Below are 21940 nucleotides of genomic sequence, written 5' to 3' on the forward strand. Positions count from 1 at the left end.
TCCAATATTCAGCTGAACTGTTCACACATGCGCAACACACATGAGTAGGTAGTGCTTTCTTCGAGAAGTCTACTCTTTCTATCGACAGTTGGAATCCCTTGACTTGTTTCGCCTATGTTCGCAGATTGGCCAACTTCGGACGCTCTCATTTGTGTTCTTTGCGAAATCTCCAATAAAAACACTATTAATCGCATCTTTATATATTTTACTCCTAAGCGTTTACTGGACTCAGAGTGCAATGAGAACATACTTCACCACAATTAAATCCCTTAAAACCTTGACGTAACCTATGTATCACCAATTGATGCCATAAGAGTTTTGACAGATATAATATATGTCATTACCCTCGCGGCCATAGCCAACAATAGTTACACCATGATATTGATCATCATCACCATCGCCATCGCCATCGCCATCGCCATTACCATCACACCATCACCATGAAGTTAAATTTTTGTAATATGTTAATATGACATATTTGCCTTGGGATGAATAAAAATAGGCTCGTGATGGAGGCGGAAATAATTTATAAATTTGCGCATCTCAATCATAAAAAACTAGATCTAAAAACCCTAATTTGGTATGATTTTGCGGTTCGGCAATAAGGAGTTGATTTGCATATAATGAGACTATATATATATATGTTATATTTATACTAAAATTTAAAAAGAATGACAGTATGAACAAAATTTGATTGTTTTGGACTTTTTAAGTAGTTGAACACTAGAATTGTTTTTTTGAATATTTTGGGTATAATAGATTTTTTTTTTGGTATAACAGGTATAATTGTATGTCGTACCACAGTTCGGTATACCGTACTTACCGCAAAAGTACGGTATACCGAAATGCGGTACAGTATATCGAAAACACGATATGGTAACAGTATAAAAAACTATCTTACCGAATTTCCGGTATACCGAACTCCGTTATATCAAAAAATTCGGTACGGTATCGGTATGGTGTTTTGTCATACCGTAACTTTCGGTACGGTATACGGTATGACACTCGGGATACGGTATACCGTACCGAACCACCCCTATGTCTAACTATTAAATCTAAGTCCAATTCTATACAAAAAATTGAAAGAGACATAAGCATTAGAACCATTTTAGGTATTTGAAATTGGGGAAGGGCAAAGATTCTGAAAAATCTATGATCGAGAAAGTGGTCAACATCAATATTATTGTTGCAAAAATATTACTAGTAGCATGATAATATGATTTTATTTTGAAAAATTAGTACCAAACATTTTAAGTTTAATAAGTTCAATTTGTACCAATTTAAAATTAAGAGTAAACTACATAAATGATACCTAAATTTTCAAGTTTAAATAAAAATTATTTATGAAATTTAAAAAATCATGGGTAGTCTCTGAAGTTAGGGGGCAATCTCACTCATGGTTTTCCACCGAAAATGTCACCAATGCATGGAGGACATTTTTTGGACTTTTATAAAATTAAGTATCTGGGTACTCGGTATGATAATTTCTCTATCTCTCTATCTAGTATATTCGATATAATATTTTCCTATACCTGAAATGATATTTTTACTTTACTTTTTCATTCACTTTATGTCAAATCACATTTCTCTCTCTTTCTCATAAAATTATGTAGAAAGTATAAAAGTAAAATAAATAATAATATGAAATTAATTAAATATATTAATTATAAAAATAAAATTATAAATCTAATTATTAAAATGACCTGTAGCTAAATTTAGTTTTGATTGTGGTTTGGTTAATTTTTTAATATTACATATTATAAATTTGATTATTTAAATTACTACTTCTAACTAAACAAGGTAGTTACAAATAAAATACATATACTACACCTTAATTATAAAAAAGATAATCATATAAAAATAATTAAGAACGTAACAAAAGTGAAAGAGAGGGGAAGAAAGTAGATTTTTTCAATTAAATTTATAATTTTATTTGTTATAGTTAATAAAAATTTAATGCAATAGAACTCTTATTGGGAGAGGACCGAAATGGCAAAATATGACTCTTATTGTGGATAGAGAGAGTAATTTTTTACTTACTAAATAAAATTTTAAGAGAAGAGATAGAAATATAAAAATTTATATTTCAATAAAATTTGATATAAAACTATAAAAAAATATCATACTCAATATCACAGAGAGATTAAAAAAAATATCATACTCAAAACCAGTAGTTACATATCTCAATTTTTCCAAAAATACACTCCTTATTTTGGGGGGGAGGGGGTGTTGGGGGAATTGGTAGAAAAATAGGTCAAATAGTGAAAAAGTACTATAAGTGATAATAAGTGAGATTACTTCTTAATTTCAAGGACTATCTATGATATTTTTAAAGTTCATAGACTACTTTTATCTAAACTTGAAGATTAAGTACTACCATCAAAGCATGTTCAAGAGAAAGGGTAAATGGAGGTGCAAAGAAAAACAATATTTACCTCTTTTTCATAAAATTGTATGCTCCAATGGTAATTGAGGAGGTATTATATCTTCTTTCATTTTGAGGCAGGGATCGATCCCCTGAGAGCATCTCCAAGAAGGAAAGGTAAATGAAAGAAGTATATATCATCTATTTACCTTCTCAAAAAGTGAAATATACCCTTCCAAAAAGTACCAAATTTTAAAGGGACAAGATATATAAAAAGGTAAATTATTTTTTAAAAAATAAAATAATAGTATAAAATGGATGAAAAACATAGAGGGTATACCTTCTCAAATACTTTCCCTCTCGAATAATGATTTTTCATAAAAAGAAGACAAATATAGTAGTTATAAGATATTTCATTAAAGAGAAGGTATATATGGTAGTTATATGACTTTACCTCTCCCCTTGGAGATGCTCTAACCATTTGGTTAAGAATGAACGAGTCTAATACAACTCGACCACGCCCATTAAATTTTTTGTTTGTCTTTTTAATTATTTTTATAAAGGATAATATTTTTCTCAATTTTTTTTTCGCTATCGGAGATGCTCTGAGTGAGATTACTATACTAAATTCAAGTTCTAGCCATATATTTTTAGAATTTAATGATTATTTTTATTCAAATTTGAAAATTCAGTTACCAATTCACTTACTCTGATTTTAATATCGAATCTCTCTTCTGCCCAATCTAGGGTTTTTACGTCTCTCCTTCCCCCCTCTAATTTCCGGCAGAAATGGCAGATGAGGTCGCTTACGCTACCGGAGGCGAATCGAACAAGCGCAAGTATGATGATTCCCCACCACCTGTGGGCCGCAGGTCGACGGGGTTCTCGTCGCCTCCTGATTCCGCCGCACCTCCGCCTTCGTACAGCAACGTTCCGCCGCCAATGAACGAGATCGAGCTGGCTAAACAGAAGGCGCAGGAGATAGCTGCGAGGCTTTTGAACAACGTCGACCCTTCGAAGAGAGCCAGAGTTGATAACGGAGCTGGCGCCGGTGGATATGATGCTGTTGATACAGGTTGGGGCTTTTTTTTGGAATAAGTTTATACAGCATGATGTGTTTCTCTATCCCTCACACTCTCTTCTGCTCAGCTCTTAGTGCTCTCGTAGAGTGTTTGTGCATTTGGTGTATATAGTGTACGAATTTTTTATGATCACTCAGTTCGATCGAGTTTACACTTATAGTTTATGTATGGTGATTATTGAATTCCAAAATATTTGTTGGCACTGTTGCACAATTTTTTTATTAGTTTCTAACAATGATAATAGGCGTCCTTTTTTTTTCACTTCTGTGTTTTTGGTAATATATGTTACTCGAGATTTTCATGTTATTAATTGTGCAGTACTTGGCATCAGTGTGTAAACTTGCAAAAGATTGGAAATAGTCAAATAGATTAGCTGTTATTGTGATTTTCTGAATGGCCAAGGATAATTGAATTTGAGGGACAAAAATGTTTTATGTACTTTGGCTGTAGGTGTTAGCCACAAACATCCAGGTTTAGGTCTTGGTGCTCCAGCACAAAGTGCTTCGTATGGTTACCCAGGTCCGAGCAAGAAAATTGATATTCCAAATGGAAGGGTTGGTGTGATAATTGGCAAAGGTGGCGAGACTATCAAGTACCTCCAACTACAGTCAGGAGCTAAGATTCAGGTCACCAGAGACATGGATGCCGATCCTAACTCTACTTCAAGAGCAGTTGAGCTCACGGGAACTCCTGATCAGATAGCCAAAGCAGAGCAATTGATCAATGATGTTCTTTCTGAGGTATATTCATGTTAGCAAGCTGTTTAATACTACCTGTGTGGGTGTTTGGCGGCGTTCTCCACTTAAGGATGTTTTATTTTGACACCCTCATGTTAACTTTAATTCGGCTTCATACATCTGCTCTGTGGTCGTGGAAGTTTGAGAAAGCAATGTGCCAGGTCACCCATATTTTATTTGATGAATATCTGTAGCAACAGTTTACTTTTCAATGGGGCAGGCTGATGCAGGTGGTTCTGGAATAGTCTCCCGGCGGTTGACCGGGCAGCAATCTGGGGCCGATCAATTTGTTATGATGATCCCTAATAATAAAGTATGGTAGATGTTGTTGATTGGTTCTTATAATTATTTAGCCTGTAGTTTCCTTACAATGGATAAATTTTCAGGTGGGACTTGTTATTGGTAAAGGAGGTGAAACTATAAAAAGTATGCAAGCAACAACTGGAGCTCGTATCCAGGTAGGGTGGCCTGAACTATTTTACAAAATGCATTATGCTGATAGTTGCTATCGATTTTCATAAAACTGCAACTTCTGTATGAACTCATCATAATACCAAGGTACTTTCTCACATGCTACAGGTCATACCTCTTCATCTCCCCCCGGGTGATATGTCAAAGGAGAGGACAGTGCAAATTGAAGGAACTAGCGAACAAATTGAAGCTGCAAAACAGTTGGTTGAAGAAGTTACCAGTGAGGTTTGTTCAATGGTTGTCATTTATATGTTCTTTTGTGACTTTGTTTGTTATGTTTATGTATGGAAAATAACTGTTTATACTTCCATATTGATATGCCAGAGTCTTTGGGTTTTGTCTGTGTACATTAACATGTCACCCAATATTTTAATGTTTAATATGATACCATGTTGGTTTTCTATATGATTGCATTCTTCTTGTGTTCGTTGAGATTTAAATTTCTTGGGTTTATCGCTGACTCAAAGCCTGTTATCAATTCACAATTAATTGAAGTGTTACATTTATTTCTTTGTCACTGTGTTGTTAATCAATGTATTATTACCCTACTATACGTCCATTATCAATTTAAAATGTATCTGACTTGTAAGGAGAAGATTACTCCTATATTTCTGGCCATATCTCCAGCTGAATATATTTGAGATAAATTGCAATATATCCCGTCTGCCTTCCCTATTTTGCCAATTTTGGATATAGAGACTTACAGATCCTTTTGCCCCTGTCAAAATGAATCTTGGATTGGCGGATCCAGCTTTTACTGCTCTTCATTCCATAAGGGAGAACTCTGTGGTACATGTTCTTATTTTTTTGGTTATAGCGCGGGTTGTAGTTCCTGGTTACTTTCCACTATAGTGTATGTAGTATCTCTGTAGTATTTTGGTTTTTATGAGCTCTTTAGGTATTATTTCCTCGATTTTGGTTACTTCCTGTTGTCTTTGTCAATAGCTAGATCAGTTTTTAAGGGTTTTTTCTTTTTTTGTTCTAGACTACATATAACATTCCTCGAGTGTACTGGATTTTTTTTATTCTGCCTTTGGGAGAGACGCATGACCCTCATGCGTCTCCTTGTAATGAAACGCATGACGGAGATGCGTCTTTTATAGAGACGCATGAGGGACATGCGTCGTTAAATTTTTATTTTTATTTTTTTTGAAAGACGCATAAGCGTCACGCGTCACAGGCAAAGACGCATAAGCGTCATGCGTCTTTCATTTTTTAATTTTTTTAATTTTTTAATTTTTAATTTTTATTTTTAATAGTAAAAAAAAAATGAAAGATGCATGACGCTTATGCGTCTTTGCCTGTGACGCATGACGCTTATGCGTCTTTAAAAAAAAATAAAAATAAAATAAAAATTTAACGACGCATGTCCCTCATGCGTCTCTATAAAAGACGCATCTCCGTCATGCGTTTCATTAAAAGGAGACGCATAAGGGTCATGCGTCTCTCCCAAACCCGGAACAAAAAAAAAGTTCAGTACAAACACGGAATCTAAGTTCTATTCTAGAACAAAAAAAGAAAAACCCCCAGTTTTTAATCAGTTCTGTTTCAGAGTGATAAATAAGGTTGAGATTTTTAACGATATTTCCTATATCCTTCTTTTGATTCATTGCATATCGGATATCTGGTTTGTATGAGGCAGGTTTGCATGGTTCGTCTCCATTAAGGTAACTAAGCAGCATATTAAGCTTCTCGTAAAATTGAGGATATTTAAACCTTTTGTAGTTAACCATGTTTGGATGGATAAACTTTTAACTAATATTCAGACTGCCACCTCTTTCATGTGCTGGATCATAGTATATCTTTTAGTTGATTCTCTTATTGGGGACTATAATAAAGGTTAGAAATTATTGGTGTTGCCTCAGCTTGTTCTTTTATGATATTAAATCCATCCAGCATTAAATTGCTTTTTTATATTTGGGAGGATCTTCTCTCTATAAAAGCTTGGGGCGTTTGGTTTTCACGGTGGAGGCATCAAATAAATATTGTACTAACTTGTGATAAGTCATTGTACTAACTTGTTTTCTGGCATATGATACCTGTGAGATTTGACTATGTCAAAGTATTTATTGACTTAATATTATGTTGCTCCATTGTCTTACAATCATATCTGTTTGTTTTTATATGTTCATGGGATTTCGCTTGAAGAACTGTTCAAATAATTTTTTTGTTGTGAGAATCTAACCTCTATCATATTGAACATGTTTACAATTTTGTTGAAGGAACAGTATAATGTTATATTGCCCGCTGTGAGTTAGCTACTAGCTGTTTATTATATTGTTCTTATCCCCTACCCCAAGATGATTTGCTTATTACACTTGATGAGGTAAAGTTGAAAATAATGATATAACATATCTTGCCATTTCTCCTATCCTGGTTCTATGTTAGTTTTTGATCAAAGCCTTTGAGTTGAGTTGCCAATATTGAATAAATAACAGTAGAACATATTTCTCAGCTTCTGGTTTTACGGATGTCTGTATTGATTCTTCACCTAGTAACTGAATGGATAATCCTATGTTGTTTAGATAAAGTTTTTCTTGTATATACTGGAATTTGCTGTGTACCTGTAGTTCTGCTATAGATGTATAGCATCTGCTATTTTGTTGTACCCATTCACTTCGAATAGGGAGAGGATAGGCTTCAGCAGGAGTTATCCAATAATACGACTCAACAAGTACGGTATGTAGGTGTCTAATCTTTGTCTTCATGCAACTCTCTATGAGTGTAGTGCTCAGTATATGAGGTTAATATGTTACTTGATCTTGTATATATATATGTTGATACATTACTATGTGCCTCGCTTATCATTTTGAGTTATATGTTAATTTTTATCCATATATTGTTGCTAGTCTTGTTGAAAAATCAGTTCTAGGTTCATTTGTCATAACAATTTTGTGCAGAACCGCATGAGAGGTCAATCGATGTCTGGAGGGTATTCCCAGCAAGGTTTTCAAGCTAGGCCACCTACTAACTGGGGACACTCAGGCCCAGCTGGGCAACAACCTGGTTATGGCTATGTCCAGCCTGGTGCATACCCTGGTCCACCACAATATGGCATGACTCAACCACCGTACTCTGGTTATCCTCCACAAGCCGCATCCGGTGGGTATGGAGCTGGCTGGGATCAATCATCAACTGCTCCTCAAAATCAGCAAGCTGCTCAGGGAGGTGGCTATGATTATTACAACCAACACGCACCATCCCAGCAACAGCAAGCTCATGGGGGGCCTGCTGCCCCAACCGATGCTTCAGGGTATGGCTACAGTCAGGCCGCCTACAGTCAAGGACAAGGCGGCTACGGCCAAGATGGTTATGGTGGTTATCATGCAGCTCAATCTGGTTACGGCCAGCAACAGCAGAATCCCGGTGCTGGATATGATCAACAGCAGCAAAGCTACAACTCTGCCTATCCAACACCCGATGGTCAAACTCAAGGCGACCCCAATCAAGCACCTGTGTCTGCACAGTCATACAACACCGGTGGTCAACCCAGCCCAAACCCAAATTATCCACATCAAGCTTCCAGCCAGCCCGGTTATGGAGCACAGAGTGGCTACGGGACCCAACCAACTTATGGAAACTATGCGACATCTCAGTCTCAAAAACAAGGCAGTCAGCCCACTGCATATGCACAGCCTCAGCAATCACCTAGTGCACAAGGTGGTGCATATGCTCAGCCTGGCTATCCTCGTTCTCAGCCCCCACCTGCCCAGGCTAGCTATGCTCACCCAGATTCAGGTGCCCAGCGACCTCCATCGTCCGGTTACCCAGCAGCAGCAGCTCAACCTGGCTATGGTCAACAGCAGCCTGCACAATATGGTAGTGCTTATGACGCCACCCCGCCTCAAGCGGCCCAATCCACCGGGGCTGCTAAAGCATCACCCCCTAGTTGATGAGTAGAGTAGAGTCAAGCCGTGTTTTTCATGCTCTTATATTGTTGTATTTGTTATGGCTCGTATGATATCGTGTTTTAACTAGGTTTCTAGTGTACAATGGATCCTTTCTTGTTTTTGTGTTACTGAGTTGCAACAACTGGAAATTGTGTTGACCGCAGATTTCTCATCTTAGCTTTGTTTTTCAAATATTATTTGGATTTTCTAAGAAATTTGAGTGTATGCACATTCACAAAGTTTCTACATCAAGTTAGTAGTAGTTAATGAGATAAGGTATTTTGCAAAGTCGTCTTAAAACTAGAATAAATCACCATAGTGTCTGCATATATTATGGCTTGTAGGACATATGTAGCAAATAGAATACTACAACGAATATAATTATGGCTTCTAATGTTGTCTACTGCAGAAATACATCAAACAAGCACAAATGCAAAAGAGGTGCTTCGAGGGATACTCAATTCTACAAAGACAAGCACAAGAAACATAGCAACAAAATTGCAGTGAACTTATCTGAATCGAATCAATGTTCTCTTCATCCTTGAATAAATGAAAATGGTCGATACCTCACATCAGTTTCACGAGAAGCAAAACAAGAAACTCTCTGAGGAGTTATAATTACCTATTCTAGTTTTAAAAAAACGATAGGATCGTAAAAGAATCCATTAGTCCCTCGTTTATAAGTAGTTAATCTAAGTGGTTACATACGCGATTCTTGAATGCAGAGGTGACAAGGAGGACGAAGATTGTATCAAAGATGAGTTTGATCACAAAATTATTTTGAGCCTTGTCTGAGCTGAGGGGTGGTATTGGAGTTGGATATAGCAATGCAGAAGGCAGTGCTTCGAACAGGGACGCAAATGACTGATTCAAGAGCCAATTCTCTCTACTCCATGAGTTCTATTGCGCTCGCTCACAAAACTGAAACCTAAAGGCATAGCCACTAGATTTTAGATGAAGCAGTGATGGAGAGAGACATTTTTCAGGGGAAGCAACTAATAATGATCTTAGATAGTGTTAGTTATCATTCAAAGACTATTATTACAAGCTACTGTATTAACCTAGTTTTCTTTTGTATTTTAAGTCAGTTTCTAAAATATCAACCATTCACTCTGATTTTTTGAGTTAAATGATTCATTGTGTCATGCCATACAATGTATGACCATTTCCAGTTGCTCATGCATTACTAGGAAGAAAAAACATGATGCAAATCACCTTGATGCACTTTTATGTGATTATTGGCTCATTGTCAGTTAGTTTATCCTCTGTAGGACAGTGGAGAAACAATGAAGTTGGAAGCGAGAAATGAGCCGAGCAAAGAAGCAGACACTCGTACACAGACCGTGTCTAGCTCCCCAGCCAACCACATGCCCGTGCAAGGACTTGAGTCTCTGCCACCAATTCAGCTAGTAAGACACGGCCCGTGTGCAACAAACCAGAGAGGCAGGACACACGGCCAATGTGTGGTCTCGTCACTAGTACACGGGCCTTTGGGAAATTGTCTGATCAGCAGCTTCAATCTTATTTGCTATTGATGGCATAATTATATTTGAAGGTGGAAGCAAGCAGGGAAGCCAAGTACAGCAGAGAGGAAACAAGCAATGAAGAAAGGCAGAGAAACGTTTTCCATTAACAAGAGCGCATTTCAAATTAGTTGCAATCTAGTAGGAAGTTGTGTTCTGCAAAGGGCAGTTATTCCATCAGCTTCAGTTGGGGCTGTTCCTGAGCAACCTCCTGATTATGCGCAACTACATGAAGGGAGAGGGCATCCGCAACACGACAGAGTACATGGCGGAAGTGGCAATGGCGGGCCTCGAGGTGGACCCCAACATCTTCCTCGAGATCCACCTCCCAAATGCCAAGGTGCCTAAACAATGCCGGAGACGGGACCACGACCCGCCAGATGTAGCACTGTCCAGGCTCAGCAAGCAACAAGAGCCTAGTGGAAGGCTCGATCGATCTTGGCCACGTTGGCTTTAGGCATGTCAGTCGCAACGTGAACTCACTCCTCTAAGAGGAATTCTCAATCATTTCGAGTAATTTTATGCAGATACAGAGCAGATTATTTCAAATGCAGCCATTTGTAAGCATTCATGTTACTGTGTTTCTCTAATCAAAAGCAATTGTTTTGTGTGTGTGTGTGTGTGTGTGTGTGTGTGAGAGAGAGAGAGAGAGAGAGCATGGCTACCACAAAATTTTTGATAAAGATGAACACAAAATAGCTTCGAGAATTACAACATTCAAAGCAACAAAACCGTGGAGTTGTTTTCCACGGTCTGATCAAATGAAAATCAAGAAAAAGACCTAATTTAGCCTCATTTATGTTCACAGGCCAGGAATGGGGAATTGAGTTGTCAGTGCCTCAACTCTTCTTTGCAGATCCGACACCCGGTTGGCCAATGGGAAGCTCGGAGAAGTAACAAATTTCATGAAATCTTGGAGCTTGGTGCCTGAAGCGGACTTCTTTGCTTCCAGAGTGATCTGCACGCCTTCGTGGATGAAGTCTGCAACTGAAACAAACTCATTTTCATTGAATCCCCGGGTAGTCATGGCAGGTGAACCTATACGTATGCCACCCGGCACTAGTGCACTTTTGTCACCTGTATAGGGAGACAAGGGAGTATGTAACAGACTTTAAAAAAAGTAAAGGAACAGATACAGTAGCTTGATACATGAAGTCGAAACTGTACACTTACCGGGTACGGAGTTTTTGTTGAGGGTAATAGATGCCATGTCAAGAATTTTCTCCACTCTAGCACCATCAATGCCCTATTCGAACAACGATGTATTAATATAACAGCTTATTTCTTAAAGCCTTAAACTAAAGTGGAAATATAGAAAAACTTGGTCAACTACTAGAACATGTGATCAAGGTGATTAATTGGAGGAGACGACTCATGTTGTGTGTCAAAGGGCATAATACTAAAGGGAGAAGATGGAAGTTTCATGGTTACCAAGGGACGGAGGTCAACAAGAACCAGATGGTTATCACTCCCTCCAGAAACCAATTTGTATCCCAACTCTGTTAATCGAGATGCTAGAGCTCTGCAGTTCCAGACCACCTGTGGGGGAATATTAGTGTCAAAATGTGCAAGCCTTTTGCTGACTACGATTATTAACTTTTACTATTATTAATATAACTCCGAGTGCATACCTTGCTTTGATAAGCCTTGAATTCTGGAGATTTTGCATGCTTCAGACAAACAGCAAGCCCCCCAATCGTATGATTATGTGGACCTCCCTGCCCAAATTTACAAGTGGATCGTTAGACCAAGAAAGATATACATCTATCAAGAAAAGATTGATATCCAGTAACACTGTGACCAACAAAGCAGACTATTCACAGACCTGCAATCCTGGAAAAACGGCATTGTTAATTGCAGTTTCTAGATCAACTCCCAGAACAGGTTCCTTCTTGAAAAAGATCATGCCACCTCGAGGACCCCTGAGAGACTAGAGAAATGGAAAATAAACAATCAAATGAAAGCCCACACAAAGTAAATGTGGCAGCATATAAGCTTGATAGATGTGATTAAGAGAATGTGTCCAATTTTCTGGGCCAAGCTTGTACAACAAGACGAGATAAGAATCGACATTAACCTTGTGTGTTGTTGTTGTTACAATGTCACAGAACTCAAAAGGATTAGCTACAACAGACGCAGAAACAAGCCCACTGATATGAGCCATATCCATCATAAGGAAAGCACCCGCAGCATCTGCAATCTTCAAGTTGCATCGAGAAAAATAGTAGATGTTAATGCCATCGAGCAGACAAGAAGAGGTAATATAATAGAATATCTTAATCATTTACATGGGAATTTGTACCTTTCTCATGCGAGGATAGTCAAAATCTCGAGGATAAGCACTAGCACCTGCAATAATAAGCTTTGGACGGAAGAGGGCAGCTGTTTTCTCAAGCATATCATAGTCAACAAGGCCTATGTAAACAAATTTCAAAGCTGTAGTTAATATATGAAAAGTGATCAGCCTTAGACCATACTAACGAAAGAAAATAAGAAGACCAGTAGTCTCATCCAATCGATAGGGCATCGATTCAAAATATATCGAGGTTCCAGAAACCCGTCTCTTGGCAGTCATGAAACCATGTGACAAGTGTCCACCATGCGGTAAATCCAATCCCTGATGTCAATTCAAAACCATCAGAGTATTTGTTAGCTCTAAATGCATGAAAAGCAAAGCAAAGTGCCTGAATCTCATTTACCATTATACGGTCATGTGGGTTAAGAACCGCTGTGTAGACCTCAAAATTAGCAGGTGAACCAGACAACGGCTGGACATTCACACCCCATTTATTTCCATCCAAATTAAAAGCTGCCAGAGCCCTCTCTTGACAAAGAGTCTCTAGTTCATCAATGAACTCATTGCCACCATAATATCTGAAGCAAAATATGATCTCATAAGTTTAAAACAAGCAGAATGCTAAACAATGCGAAAGTGTAATTTGAACTCCCCTTCTAATTAAATTCTAATCATACCTTTTTCCAGGTAACCCCTCAGAGTACTTGTTAGTGAGGCAAGAACCAACTGCTTCCATCACAGCTCGAGAAGTGAAATTCTCTGAAGCAATAAGTTCCAAGCTTCTAAATTGACGATTCTTCTCCTTGTTAATAATGCTCCGAATCTCTGGATCAACTTCTTCCAAGCCACTGTCCACAATGCTGCTCCCAGCTCCTAATCATTTCAATTCCCAAACCACAAGAGGAAACAATTTGTTTGTTCAATCACTTTACAAAGCATAACAATTGAGATGCAATCCATCACAACAACACGTGCAGATACTAAGAGAACGGAAGGAAAATGAAGATTGCAATTTCCACAGTATCTTGTTCTACAAAAGCTGCTACACATAAACAATACCTCCAATTTCAGGTACACGAACGGATGCAGAAGAGGGCAGCCTCCCAGTGACTAAGCTCCCTTCAAGTTGTGATGATCTACAAGGCTTGAACGAACTCATTCTAACATGACTCGGGCTTCCAATGGCACCCATCCAGTTAGAAGGGAATGCTGATATCTTGGTTCCAACAGGCTGCTGAATGGAATTCATGATTGCAGATCCACCACAAACCTGCATGTCTGGCTCTCTCCGGCAGCAGTGATAATATTCCTAATTCAAATGAAATATTCCATCAAGAACACAATTATTTCAAACGCCTCAGTATAACCTCAGCTGCCTAACATTAACATTTACGTGTACAATTATTCCATATTAACACAATAGTTTGTCTTCAATTCTCTGAATTAACGTCTCAATCCAATCCATCACAACAACAATAGGCAAATTCATTTCAAACTAGATAAAATACTACTCTTTAAAAAAAAGCGATTGAACAGCTCAACGTTGAACTCTCGAAGACAAGGTTGAAAATAAATGAAAATGTAAACAAAGCCAAAACCTTCAATCGTCTTGCTTCAGATAAACGAAAACTGCTAAAGAAAATTTGAAAAAATAAAAGTAGTACTTATTGAGCTAGGCAGCAATATATATATATCCTTGTCGTTGTATCGAAAGAGAAATGATTTAGCCTTTAATCCAATAAAATTCAGTGTCTGATTATGCAAGTGTGAGTGAGAAAATAAAACCTAGCTGCGCAGTTAAAAACGCGCGCCGCTCAAAAGTTATTCGGCGTATTTATTTCATACTCCATATTTTAAGGACCGGATAATTTAGAGCATCTCCAATGCCGGCATCAAAATCGCGACGCCGATTTTTCGTCGACGCCGGTTCTGACGCCGAACCATTGGAACCGGCGTCGGCGAAATAGGCGTCAAAATCGGCGTGGCCATGCCGATTCGCTCGATGACGCCGGTTCCGACGCCGATCCTCACGGCGCCATTGTGGGTCCCAGATCTGCGTCAAACCGGCGTCAGATTTTATTTTTTATTTTTTTTTTCTTTTGAAAACACTATATATACGCGCTTTGAACGTCATTTTCATTCGCACCACTTGTTTTAACGAGTACTCTCTCTCTACCTTACTTTCTGTACAAGATCAATTTAAGAAATGAGTAATGCCGGTGGTAGTGGTGGGGATGCGGATGAGTACGAGCGTATGATGAACGAAGAGCTAGATGCCTATACGAGCCGTGAGGTTGATCGATGGATGCAGAGTTATATGCAGCCGGCGGCACCTCGCCCACTACCAGTTGTCCACCGTCGACAAGTGGTTGATCGTGATCATGAAGCTGCACATCAGCGCCTGTTCACAGATTACTTCGCAGAGGAGCCGCGTTTTAACGCCAACCATTTCAGGCGTCATTTTAGGATGAGGCGGACGGGATATACCCTAGGTGGCCCGTCTTTGTGAAGACGATCCGGTGCGCATCAGATGCGAAGAAGGCATACTTTGCGACGCGGCAGGAGTCGGCGCGAAAGGACGTGGAGCGCGCATTTGGTGTGCTTCAGGCTCGATGGGCTGCAGTTAAGGGACCAACGCGTTTGTGGAATGTCGACTGCATTGCTGATATAATGTACGCCTGTATTATCATGCACAACATGATTGTCGAAGATGAAGGTGTACAACTGACTGATTGGGCCAACGACGATAATGAGGCCGGTCCAAGCCACGGCGTCGCCACCGCCAACGTACGAGGTGGGGTACCTCACGATGAAGAAGCCCTCCTCCAAGCACATGCCGACATGCGTAGGCTCATATTCGACTCCAAAAGGATTTAGTTGAAGAGTTGTGGGCGCGGAGGATGGCAAGGCGTTAGTTTTTATGTAAATTTATGTAATTTTTTTAAATGTAATTTTTTTAAATGTATTTTTTTAAAATTATTGTACTTTTTGAAATTTTAATAGTATTATTCAATTTAAATGTATATGTCTCGTAAATTACATTCCGTATGTTGATACGAGTGTAAATTAAATTATATAATTGTTATTAGTGATGTGGATAGGTAGTGTGAAGGCTATGTGAGAGCTATTTGATGTCCAGTTGATGTGGCAAGCTGATGTGGCAGGAGAATTGTAGTGCTGATGATGTGGCAGTGTGAAGGCTTTGTATGACAAAAAGTTATGTTGGTTTATGTAGTACAGTGGTATATTAAAATTAAACTTAAATAAAACTTCTGTATTATTAATGCAAATTAAACTTTTTATATTCTTTTAAATCCATACAATTTGTCATGTCTAGATTTGGCATAAATTTTAAAAAACACAATGAAAAGTGAATTAAAAATTAATAGAATAAATTAATAAAATATACGATTGATTATTAAAAATGATAATAAAAGTGAAATGTAAATTTTATGTGTGTACAAAAATAAAAATAAGTGATATTATTTGAGGAGTAAATGTAAACAATGAAACAATGAAAATACGAACAATGCTAATATAAAATAAGCCTCGCAATCAATGGGGCGCCTATGGCGCGCCACGTCATCAATTTTATCATTCTACCCCCCACCTGCAATGGGGTGCCCTAATGCGCGCCCTATATGTTTTACTATTATTTTGTTAATTAATTTAAATGTTTTCAAATATCTAATGCAAACTAATTAAAAAACACAACGATTAACTAAAAACCGGCGAAGATTGCATTGATTAAACAAAAGTTACACAATTCAAATTGACTAATCTACGCAATTCCCAACTTCCGGCGCAGCTCATCGATCAACCCCCCGGAGATATTCGGCTTCAGCATGGTCCGTACACTTCTTGAGGGCCTTATGCGTCTGCAACAACGTCTTCGCCATCGAGGCTGTTGCCAACTGCTCATACGCGGCGGCCGTAGGGTTCGCGGTCGGGAGCGGGAGCGGGATCGACAATGGGGCGGCGGCGGTCGAGGATGATGTCGCCGCCGCCTTCCCCTTGGCCCTCGCAGCCTTGACGCCTATGGGACTCAGGGAGGACATCGGTGTGCCGGAACTCTCAATGTCCTCATACGTCCGGTTGAGGTCCACCGAACGAGTTTTGCTTTCGCTGCTCGTGTAACCACCAGCTTCGGTGGTTTTCGTCCTCTTTGTCGCCCCGATGTGCAGAATCCCGCCTTGGAATTTCGGTTGTCCCTCAAGAGCGTCCAGATGGCCTCGTGCTTGAACTCGCCGTACAGAGACTCGTACAACATCAGCGCTTTGGAGCGCACGTCGCTCCCCTGCTCCCTCGCGCACTTCTTGTACTCCGACGAGAACAGGTTGATTTGCTTCTTCACCTGGTCTCAGTGCTTGCGGAACTGCCCCCTTTGGCGCTTGTACGCGCTCGGCGATGCGCTCCCAGTACGCCACCTGCCTCTAGTTGTTCGCGAATATCGGGTCCTCCGATATGTCCACCCAACACCTCGCCAATATGAGGGTTTCATCCGGCTGGTAGTTCGTATGGCCGGGGGCGTACTATTCACAATTTCCAGGAGGTGGCAACTTCTGCGCGAGGTGCCGGGTCCGCTTCTTTTTGGAGGGGGCGGAAGGGGTGGCGTCGGCGGCGGCGCGGCGGGAGGGCGCGACGGGTCGGTTTGGAGACGGCTCCATGTCATCCAAACCGTACGATTCCGTGCTGAATTCGGGATCGTACTGGGTGTTGGCGTCGAACGGTCGATATTCGCCCGGTTCTGTACCCGGCCAACGCGCCTCCCCAAACATCGGACTCTTGTGACTTCAATCCATTTCATAGTAAATGTGAGTTTCGAGAGTGAAATCGTGAAATAAAACGTTACAAATGAAGGTGAGATAGGTGTATTTATACAAAAAATCGAAAACGCGTGTCATCGTCCGCCGATCCCGCAATGGGGCGCCCGATGGCGCGAACGATAAGCTATCGCCCGCGCCATCGTTCGCCGAGCCCACAATGGCGCGGACGATGGTGCGGACGATAGGCCATCATCCGCGACGTATGACCCGTCCTATGCATCGGCCGCGGACATAGGGCGCGGACGATGGCTGCCACCCCAATGTGGGCATCGTCCGCGCCCGAGGACAATGGATGTCATCGGGCGCCCCATTGCGGGTGGCCTAAATTCATCATAAAAATAACTCAGAAATAAACCAGAAAACCCCAGCGAGAAATGGACGTCGCAGAGGTCAGGAGCTCAAATCCACAGCCTGCTGTTCACGGCGGTGGCGGATACACTCTCCCCGCAGTCCGATTCTCAAACGAGGACATACTATTTTGCATTGATGTCGGTCGCGAAACGTTGGCGGAGATGAAGGTGAACGGGCCCAACGGTCGCCCCTACACCCGATTGGATTCCATAAAGCAGGCAATTATGCTATTCGTCCACTCCAAGCTCACCATCAATCCCGATCACCGTTTCGCATTCTCCGCCCTCGGCAAATCCACCTATTGGGTACCATTTCTGTGCCCTTCTCAGTTACAATTAATTGATTAATTACTGCGCTGTAGTCGATTTTAGGGTTGAATTGATTCTGTTGGTAGGAAATTGGAAGCTGCACTGCAACTTTCACCTGTTAGCTTAGTTGGTGAAAGTTCACATTGAAGCATAACCTGCGTATCACTTGAATTAGTGCCTGATTATCTTTGTTAAGGTGGAAAATTACGTATTATTCTGAATTGCAGAAGAGCAACGGTTATGATTCTTTTTTAAGAGGTTTTAGGATTGGGATTTTTTTGTGTGTGTTTGCTATCTGGTGCTAAGGCTGTATGTATACTGAGTCTATGATGTGTATCGCGAATTTACAAGATAATAATGCTGCGCATTTGGTGTGAATGTTTGCTGCACAGCTTTAGATGCTGGGGATGTTCACAATGCTTTTACTTAACCCACCTATAAGATATTTTCAGATGCATTCTAACTTCTAAGTCTCTGCGTATAGGGCTGTGCAAAATTTTGTGGTGGTGTATATGCATTTTTCTCTGTTTGAGTGGAATGGTTGTCACATTGATGAGAATCGCACAACTTTGGTAGTGGTTGTGATACATGTATGTTAGAAATCTATGTGTTATCAGTTTTGAAAATGTTAAATGTTCTGGGGCATAATTTACTCTGCCAGTATTTTTTTCTTTTGATGGAAGATGAAATTTGCTGCAAGATGCATTTGGATATAAGAGTGCCAGTTTGGGTTTAATGTTGGAATCAGGAGGGCAGGGTCATGATATAGATTGAACTAACTTGATTTTGAATCTTTGTTATCTGGTATATACGATCAAGATGTGATCATTTGAATAGGCATCCTTGATATTGGGTAGCTGAAATATCCAGTATGAATGCTATGGTCTTTGCTCTTTGCTCTTTGACACGATTTGTCACTTGTTACAATTATGTTATTTATGCTACTCTCTTTGATCATATTTGCCTGATTTTGTCCTTTTTGCTTCATTGTGAAGCTTCGGAAAGAGTTCAGTAGTGAAGTTGATGCAGCACTTTCCGCTCTACGAGGTCTCTCAGTGGATTCATCCACAAGCCATGCAGACCTCACTCAGCTTTTCAAAGTAGCAACACACGAAGCAAAAAAATCTCGTGCACAAAATCGGATATTCCGTGTGGTAAGTGACCATCATGAACTCACATTATCCTCATGTCTTTATGACACTGAGCAATCCAACCATCTCCACCCTCCCCTCTTTCTTACTCTCTGTCTGCCTGAAAATTTTCTGAAAGAGCATTTAGATTGCTGGAATTGTGGGATCAGTTTTCCATAAACACTTATTATGCTGAAATGGTAGGATGATAATTCACAGGATACTACTAGCTGTCTTTGGAAAAGAAGTTTTTTAAATGGTCCCCATTTTCAGTCATTTCTGACAAGTTTCAAGCATTATCAAATCTTTTCCATAAAAATATAAAATTTGGTCTCATTTCTGTTTCCTTCATGTTATCTTCAAAGTCGATATCTGTGTTCTCTGGTCTTTTTCTTCAATATTCACTTAAACCTAAATAGAACCTATTTTGGTGAAGGGCAGACAGACCCGTGAATCATCTCCATATTCTCATCTTTCTTGCTTCTGTGCCTATTGCCCCAATGCTTATGCATAATCTTTTGGCTTTCTTGTTTCAGATCTTGATCTACTGTAGGTCATCCACGCCGCCACAATCCCAGTTGCCTTCGACTCTGAAGCTCTTCACCTTGGATGTGATGTACCTCCACGACAAACCCGGACCTGATAACTGTCCTCAAGTGGTGTATGATACACTAGTCGACGCACTCGAACGAATCAGCGAGTTCGAGGGCTACATCTTCGAGAGTGGTCAAGGACTGACGCGTGCCCTTTTCCGTAACATGTGTCAGCTGTTATGCCATCCTCAGCAGCGTTGTATTCAGGATGAGCTGGACCTTCCCAAGTCTCTGGTGAAGAAGTCTCCTGCAGCTGATGCATCGCAAGGGGATGAAAACGCAGTTGTCTCCATCCAGTGACGCAGAAATGTAATTAATCAAGAATTCTAAGGTAACTCTCTTTTTTTGCTGTCGACTTGTCCTGTAAGTTTCTGCACCAAAATGCTGTGATTTATCTTTCTGGAATTTGTTGTCAATTATGATGATGCAGCTCTAAATGAAGTAAATTTTTTGTAGTGTTTGTTAGATTCAGATTCTCGATCTCTTAAGATGCTCGAATCTAGCACAATGCCTTTTAGCTCCGGATTCTCTATTGCACATTCGTGCGCTGATTGTGATATTACATAACCTCGTTTGTGTACGTGAATATTCAGATAAGCATGAACTGAATGCACCTCTTTTACGACGAGGTTATGTAATAGCACAACACATATAAGGAGACATTTAATGGTGAACATTCAAAAATCACAATATGAAACATTTATTGGCGGACGGACGAACGGAGTAATATTACTCCCCGGAAGTTATTGCCGCGCGACGTGGCGGTGCCAAAATTCTGTGGTAAAGGCGGAAAACAAAATACATTTATATATACTTTTATTTGCAGGCTATGATTAATTGATTTGGGCTCAATATTGGGCCTGTGTATATTTAATGTTCTTATTTGTTATTGGGCCTGATTGTTAAAAATGGGTTTTATACTATAAGCCTCTAATATACAAAAAAAACTTAATCTTAGTATTTGCTTTAGACAAATGAATGACCAACTCTCTCTACGACGTAAATTAAAATAACCCTAACTCAATAATAGGTCGTCCTCCGTTTTTTTATAGTTGAGTTTTTTTTTTTACTTTTAGAATTTTTTTTTGTAGTTGAGTTATTTTTATATATGATATTAACTTAATTTTTCTTTTCATTTCATTCTCTCTACTTTATTCACTTTTTTATTTTATTTTTTATTTTTTCTCTCTTTTACTTTATCTACTTTACTATCTACTCAATTAACACACTAAACATTCATTTCTTAAATTCCGTACAAAAAAAAATGCACCAACTATGAAGGAATGGAAAGAGTACTTATTTAAAGAGTTTCACTATTATATAGTATGAAATATGATTTAAAATGAAAAAACAAAGTAAATGAACTTTTTAATTACGTATTTACCAAAATAGTGAAATGAAACATTACATTGCAGTTGGATGGAAACATGGAGTGGATTATCTAAATAACTAAAAATGCCGGAAATAAACATAAATATAATTAAATATTCATATTTGTTACGTAACTCAATCAAAACCAGTTCATTTAAGCTAAAAAGTTATGATGTAGAATTTCTATTATTTACCTTTTCCTTAATGAATGCAAATGAATATTCTTTTTTTTCCCTAGTCAGTTAGTTATTCCTTTTGTGACTTATAAACTAAAAGATGTGTGAAAATCTTAAATTGCGTCTTATAGCATTGTGATGGTGGAATTTTATGTCAAAATAAAATAGCCCCCATTGCAATAATCTATGAGATATTATACTTATTTAACAAAGTTTGGTTGGTAAAGTATTATAAAGGTTTTTATGCGTGTAAGCTCAAAGATTATGATAGGATGCTACTATTAGAAAATAAGGCTAAAACTGCTATGTGGTTGGTGGTGTTAAAATTGGTTTTGCATGTTTATTATACAGTGGTATATTTTTAATTATTTGTGTGAGTGGCCTAACTAATTATTGCCAAATAAACCCAATTTTTTTTTAACATATTGACTGCATATATAAAGCAAAAAAGATAGAATGGTTGTATAATTGTCATGACCCCATTAATTAACACCTACTCCAACAAGCAATGGAAAACACCACTACTGATTTATGCCTAGTCTAATGTGTTTGTCTTTTATACTAGATGATATATTAACATTAATTACTATTAATTATGCAGGAGTGAGATTTAATCATAACTTACCCATAAAATATATTTTGGTAAAAAGAAAATATACCATAATAATTGTATCAATATGGGTTTATTGAATTTACATTAATTATATGATTATATATCGAGTTTGTGTATTGTTGATACGGTAGTTTGATTTTTTAAAATACAATTATATTATTGGGAAAAAAGTTTGTAACAAATGAAAATTGATTATGTTCGTTGAAAC

The 21940-nt window shown here is 38.9% G+C and overlaps 3 protein-coding genes across 6 annotated transcripts; 2 read left to right on the plus strand and 1 right to left on the minus strand.

The window, feature by feature from the left end:
* Nucleotides 1-3047: 3047 nt before the first annotated feature.
* On the plus strand, nucleotides 3048-8760 carry LOC121779523 (far upstream element-binding protein 1-like). Its single transcript, XM_042176853.1, has 6 exons — nucleotides 3048-3440; nucleotides 3898-4187; nucleotides 4405-4497; nucleotides 4571-4642; nucleotides 4764-4880; nucleotides 7556-8760. Exons 1-6 carry the CDS (start codon nucleotides 3155-3157, stop codon nucleotides 8546-8548), a joined length of 1851 nt encoding a protein of 616 aa, XP_042032787.1. The 5' UTR covers nucleotides 3048-3154; the 3' UTR covers nucleotides 8549-8760.
* A 1970-nt stretch (nucleotides 8761-10730) lies between these two features.
* LOC121779867 (serine hydroxymethyltransferase 3, chloroplastic-like) lies at nucleotides 10731-14166 on the minus strand. Of its 2 annotated transcripts, none has more exons than XM_042177321.1 (12): nucleotides 14029-14166; nucleotides 13424-13673; nucleotides 13042-13237; nucleotides 12768-12942; nucleotides 12568-12685; nucleotides 12371-12483; nucleotides 12146-12268; nucleotides 11894-11998; nucleotides 11700-11786; nucleotides 11500-11607; nucleotides 11242-11314; nucleotides 10731-11145 (listed from the first exon to the last, which is right to left on the minus strand). In XM_042177321.1, exons 2-12 carry the CDS (start codon nucleotides 13638-13640, stop codon nucleotides 10871-10873), a joined length of 1590 nt encoding a protein of 529 aa, XP_042033255.1. In that variant the 5' UTR covers nucleotides 13641-13673; nucleotides 14029-14166; the 3' UTR covers nucleotides 10731-10870. The 2 variants fall into 2 exon arrangements, with proteins under 2 accessions (XP_042033255.1, XP_042033256.1); XM_042177322.1 differs by having other exon boundaries at nucleotides 13963-14107.
* Nucleotides 14167-17536: 3370 nt separating this feature from the next.
* LOC121778285 lies at nucleotides 17537-20439 on the plus strand. Of its 3 annotated transcripts, none has more exons than XM_042175605.1 (4): nucleotides 17537-17846; nucleotides 18845-19003; nucleotides 19516-19903; nucleotides 20166-20439. In XM_042175605.1, the coding sequence occupies exons 1-3, from the start codon at nucleotides 17565-17567 to the stop codon at nucleotides 19870-19872; spliced, it is 798 nt and encodes a 265-aa protein (XP_042031539.1). In that variant the 5' UTR covers nucleotides 17537-17564; the 3' UTR covers nucleotides 19873-19903; nucleotides 20166-20439. The 3 variants fall into 3 exon arrangements, with proteins under 3 accessions (XP_042031539.1, XP_042031538.1, XP_042031537.1); XM_042175604.1 differs by lacking the exon at nucleotides 20166-20439 and adding an exon at nucleotides 20029-20150; XM_042175603.1 differs by lacking the exon at nucleotides 20166-20439 and having other exon boundaries at nucleotides 19516-20027.
* Nucleotides 20440-21940: the final 1501 nt, after the last annotated feature.

The sequence above is a fragment of the Salvia splendens genome, chromosome 19 (genome assembly GCF_004379255.2).
Source record: "Salvia splendens isolate huo1 chromosome 19, SspV2, whole genome shotgun sequence".
Taxonomy (NCBI): Eukaryota; Viridiplantae; Streptophyta; class Magnoliopsida; order Lamiales; family Lamiaceae; genus Salvia; species Salvia splendens.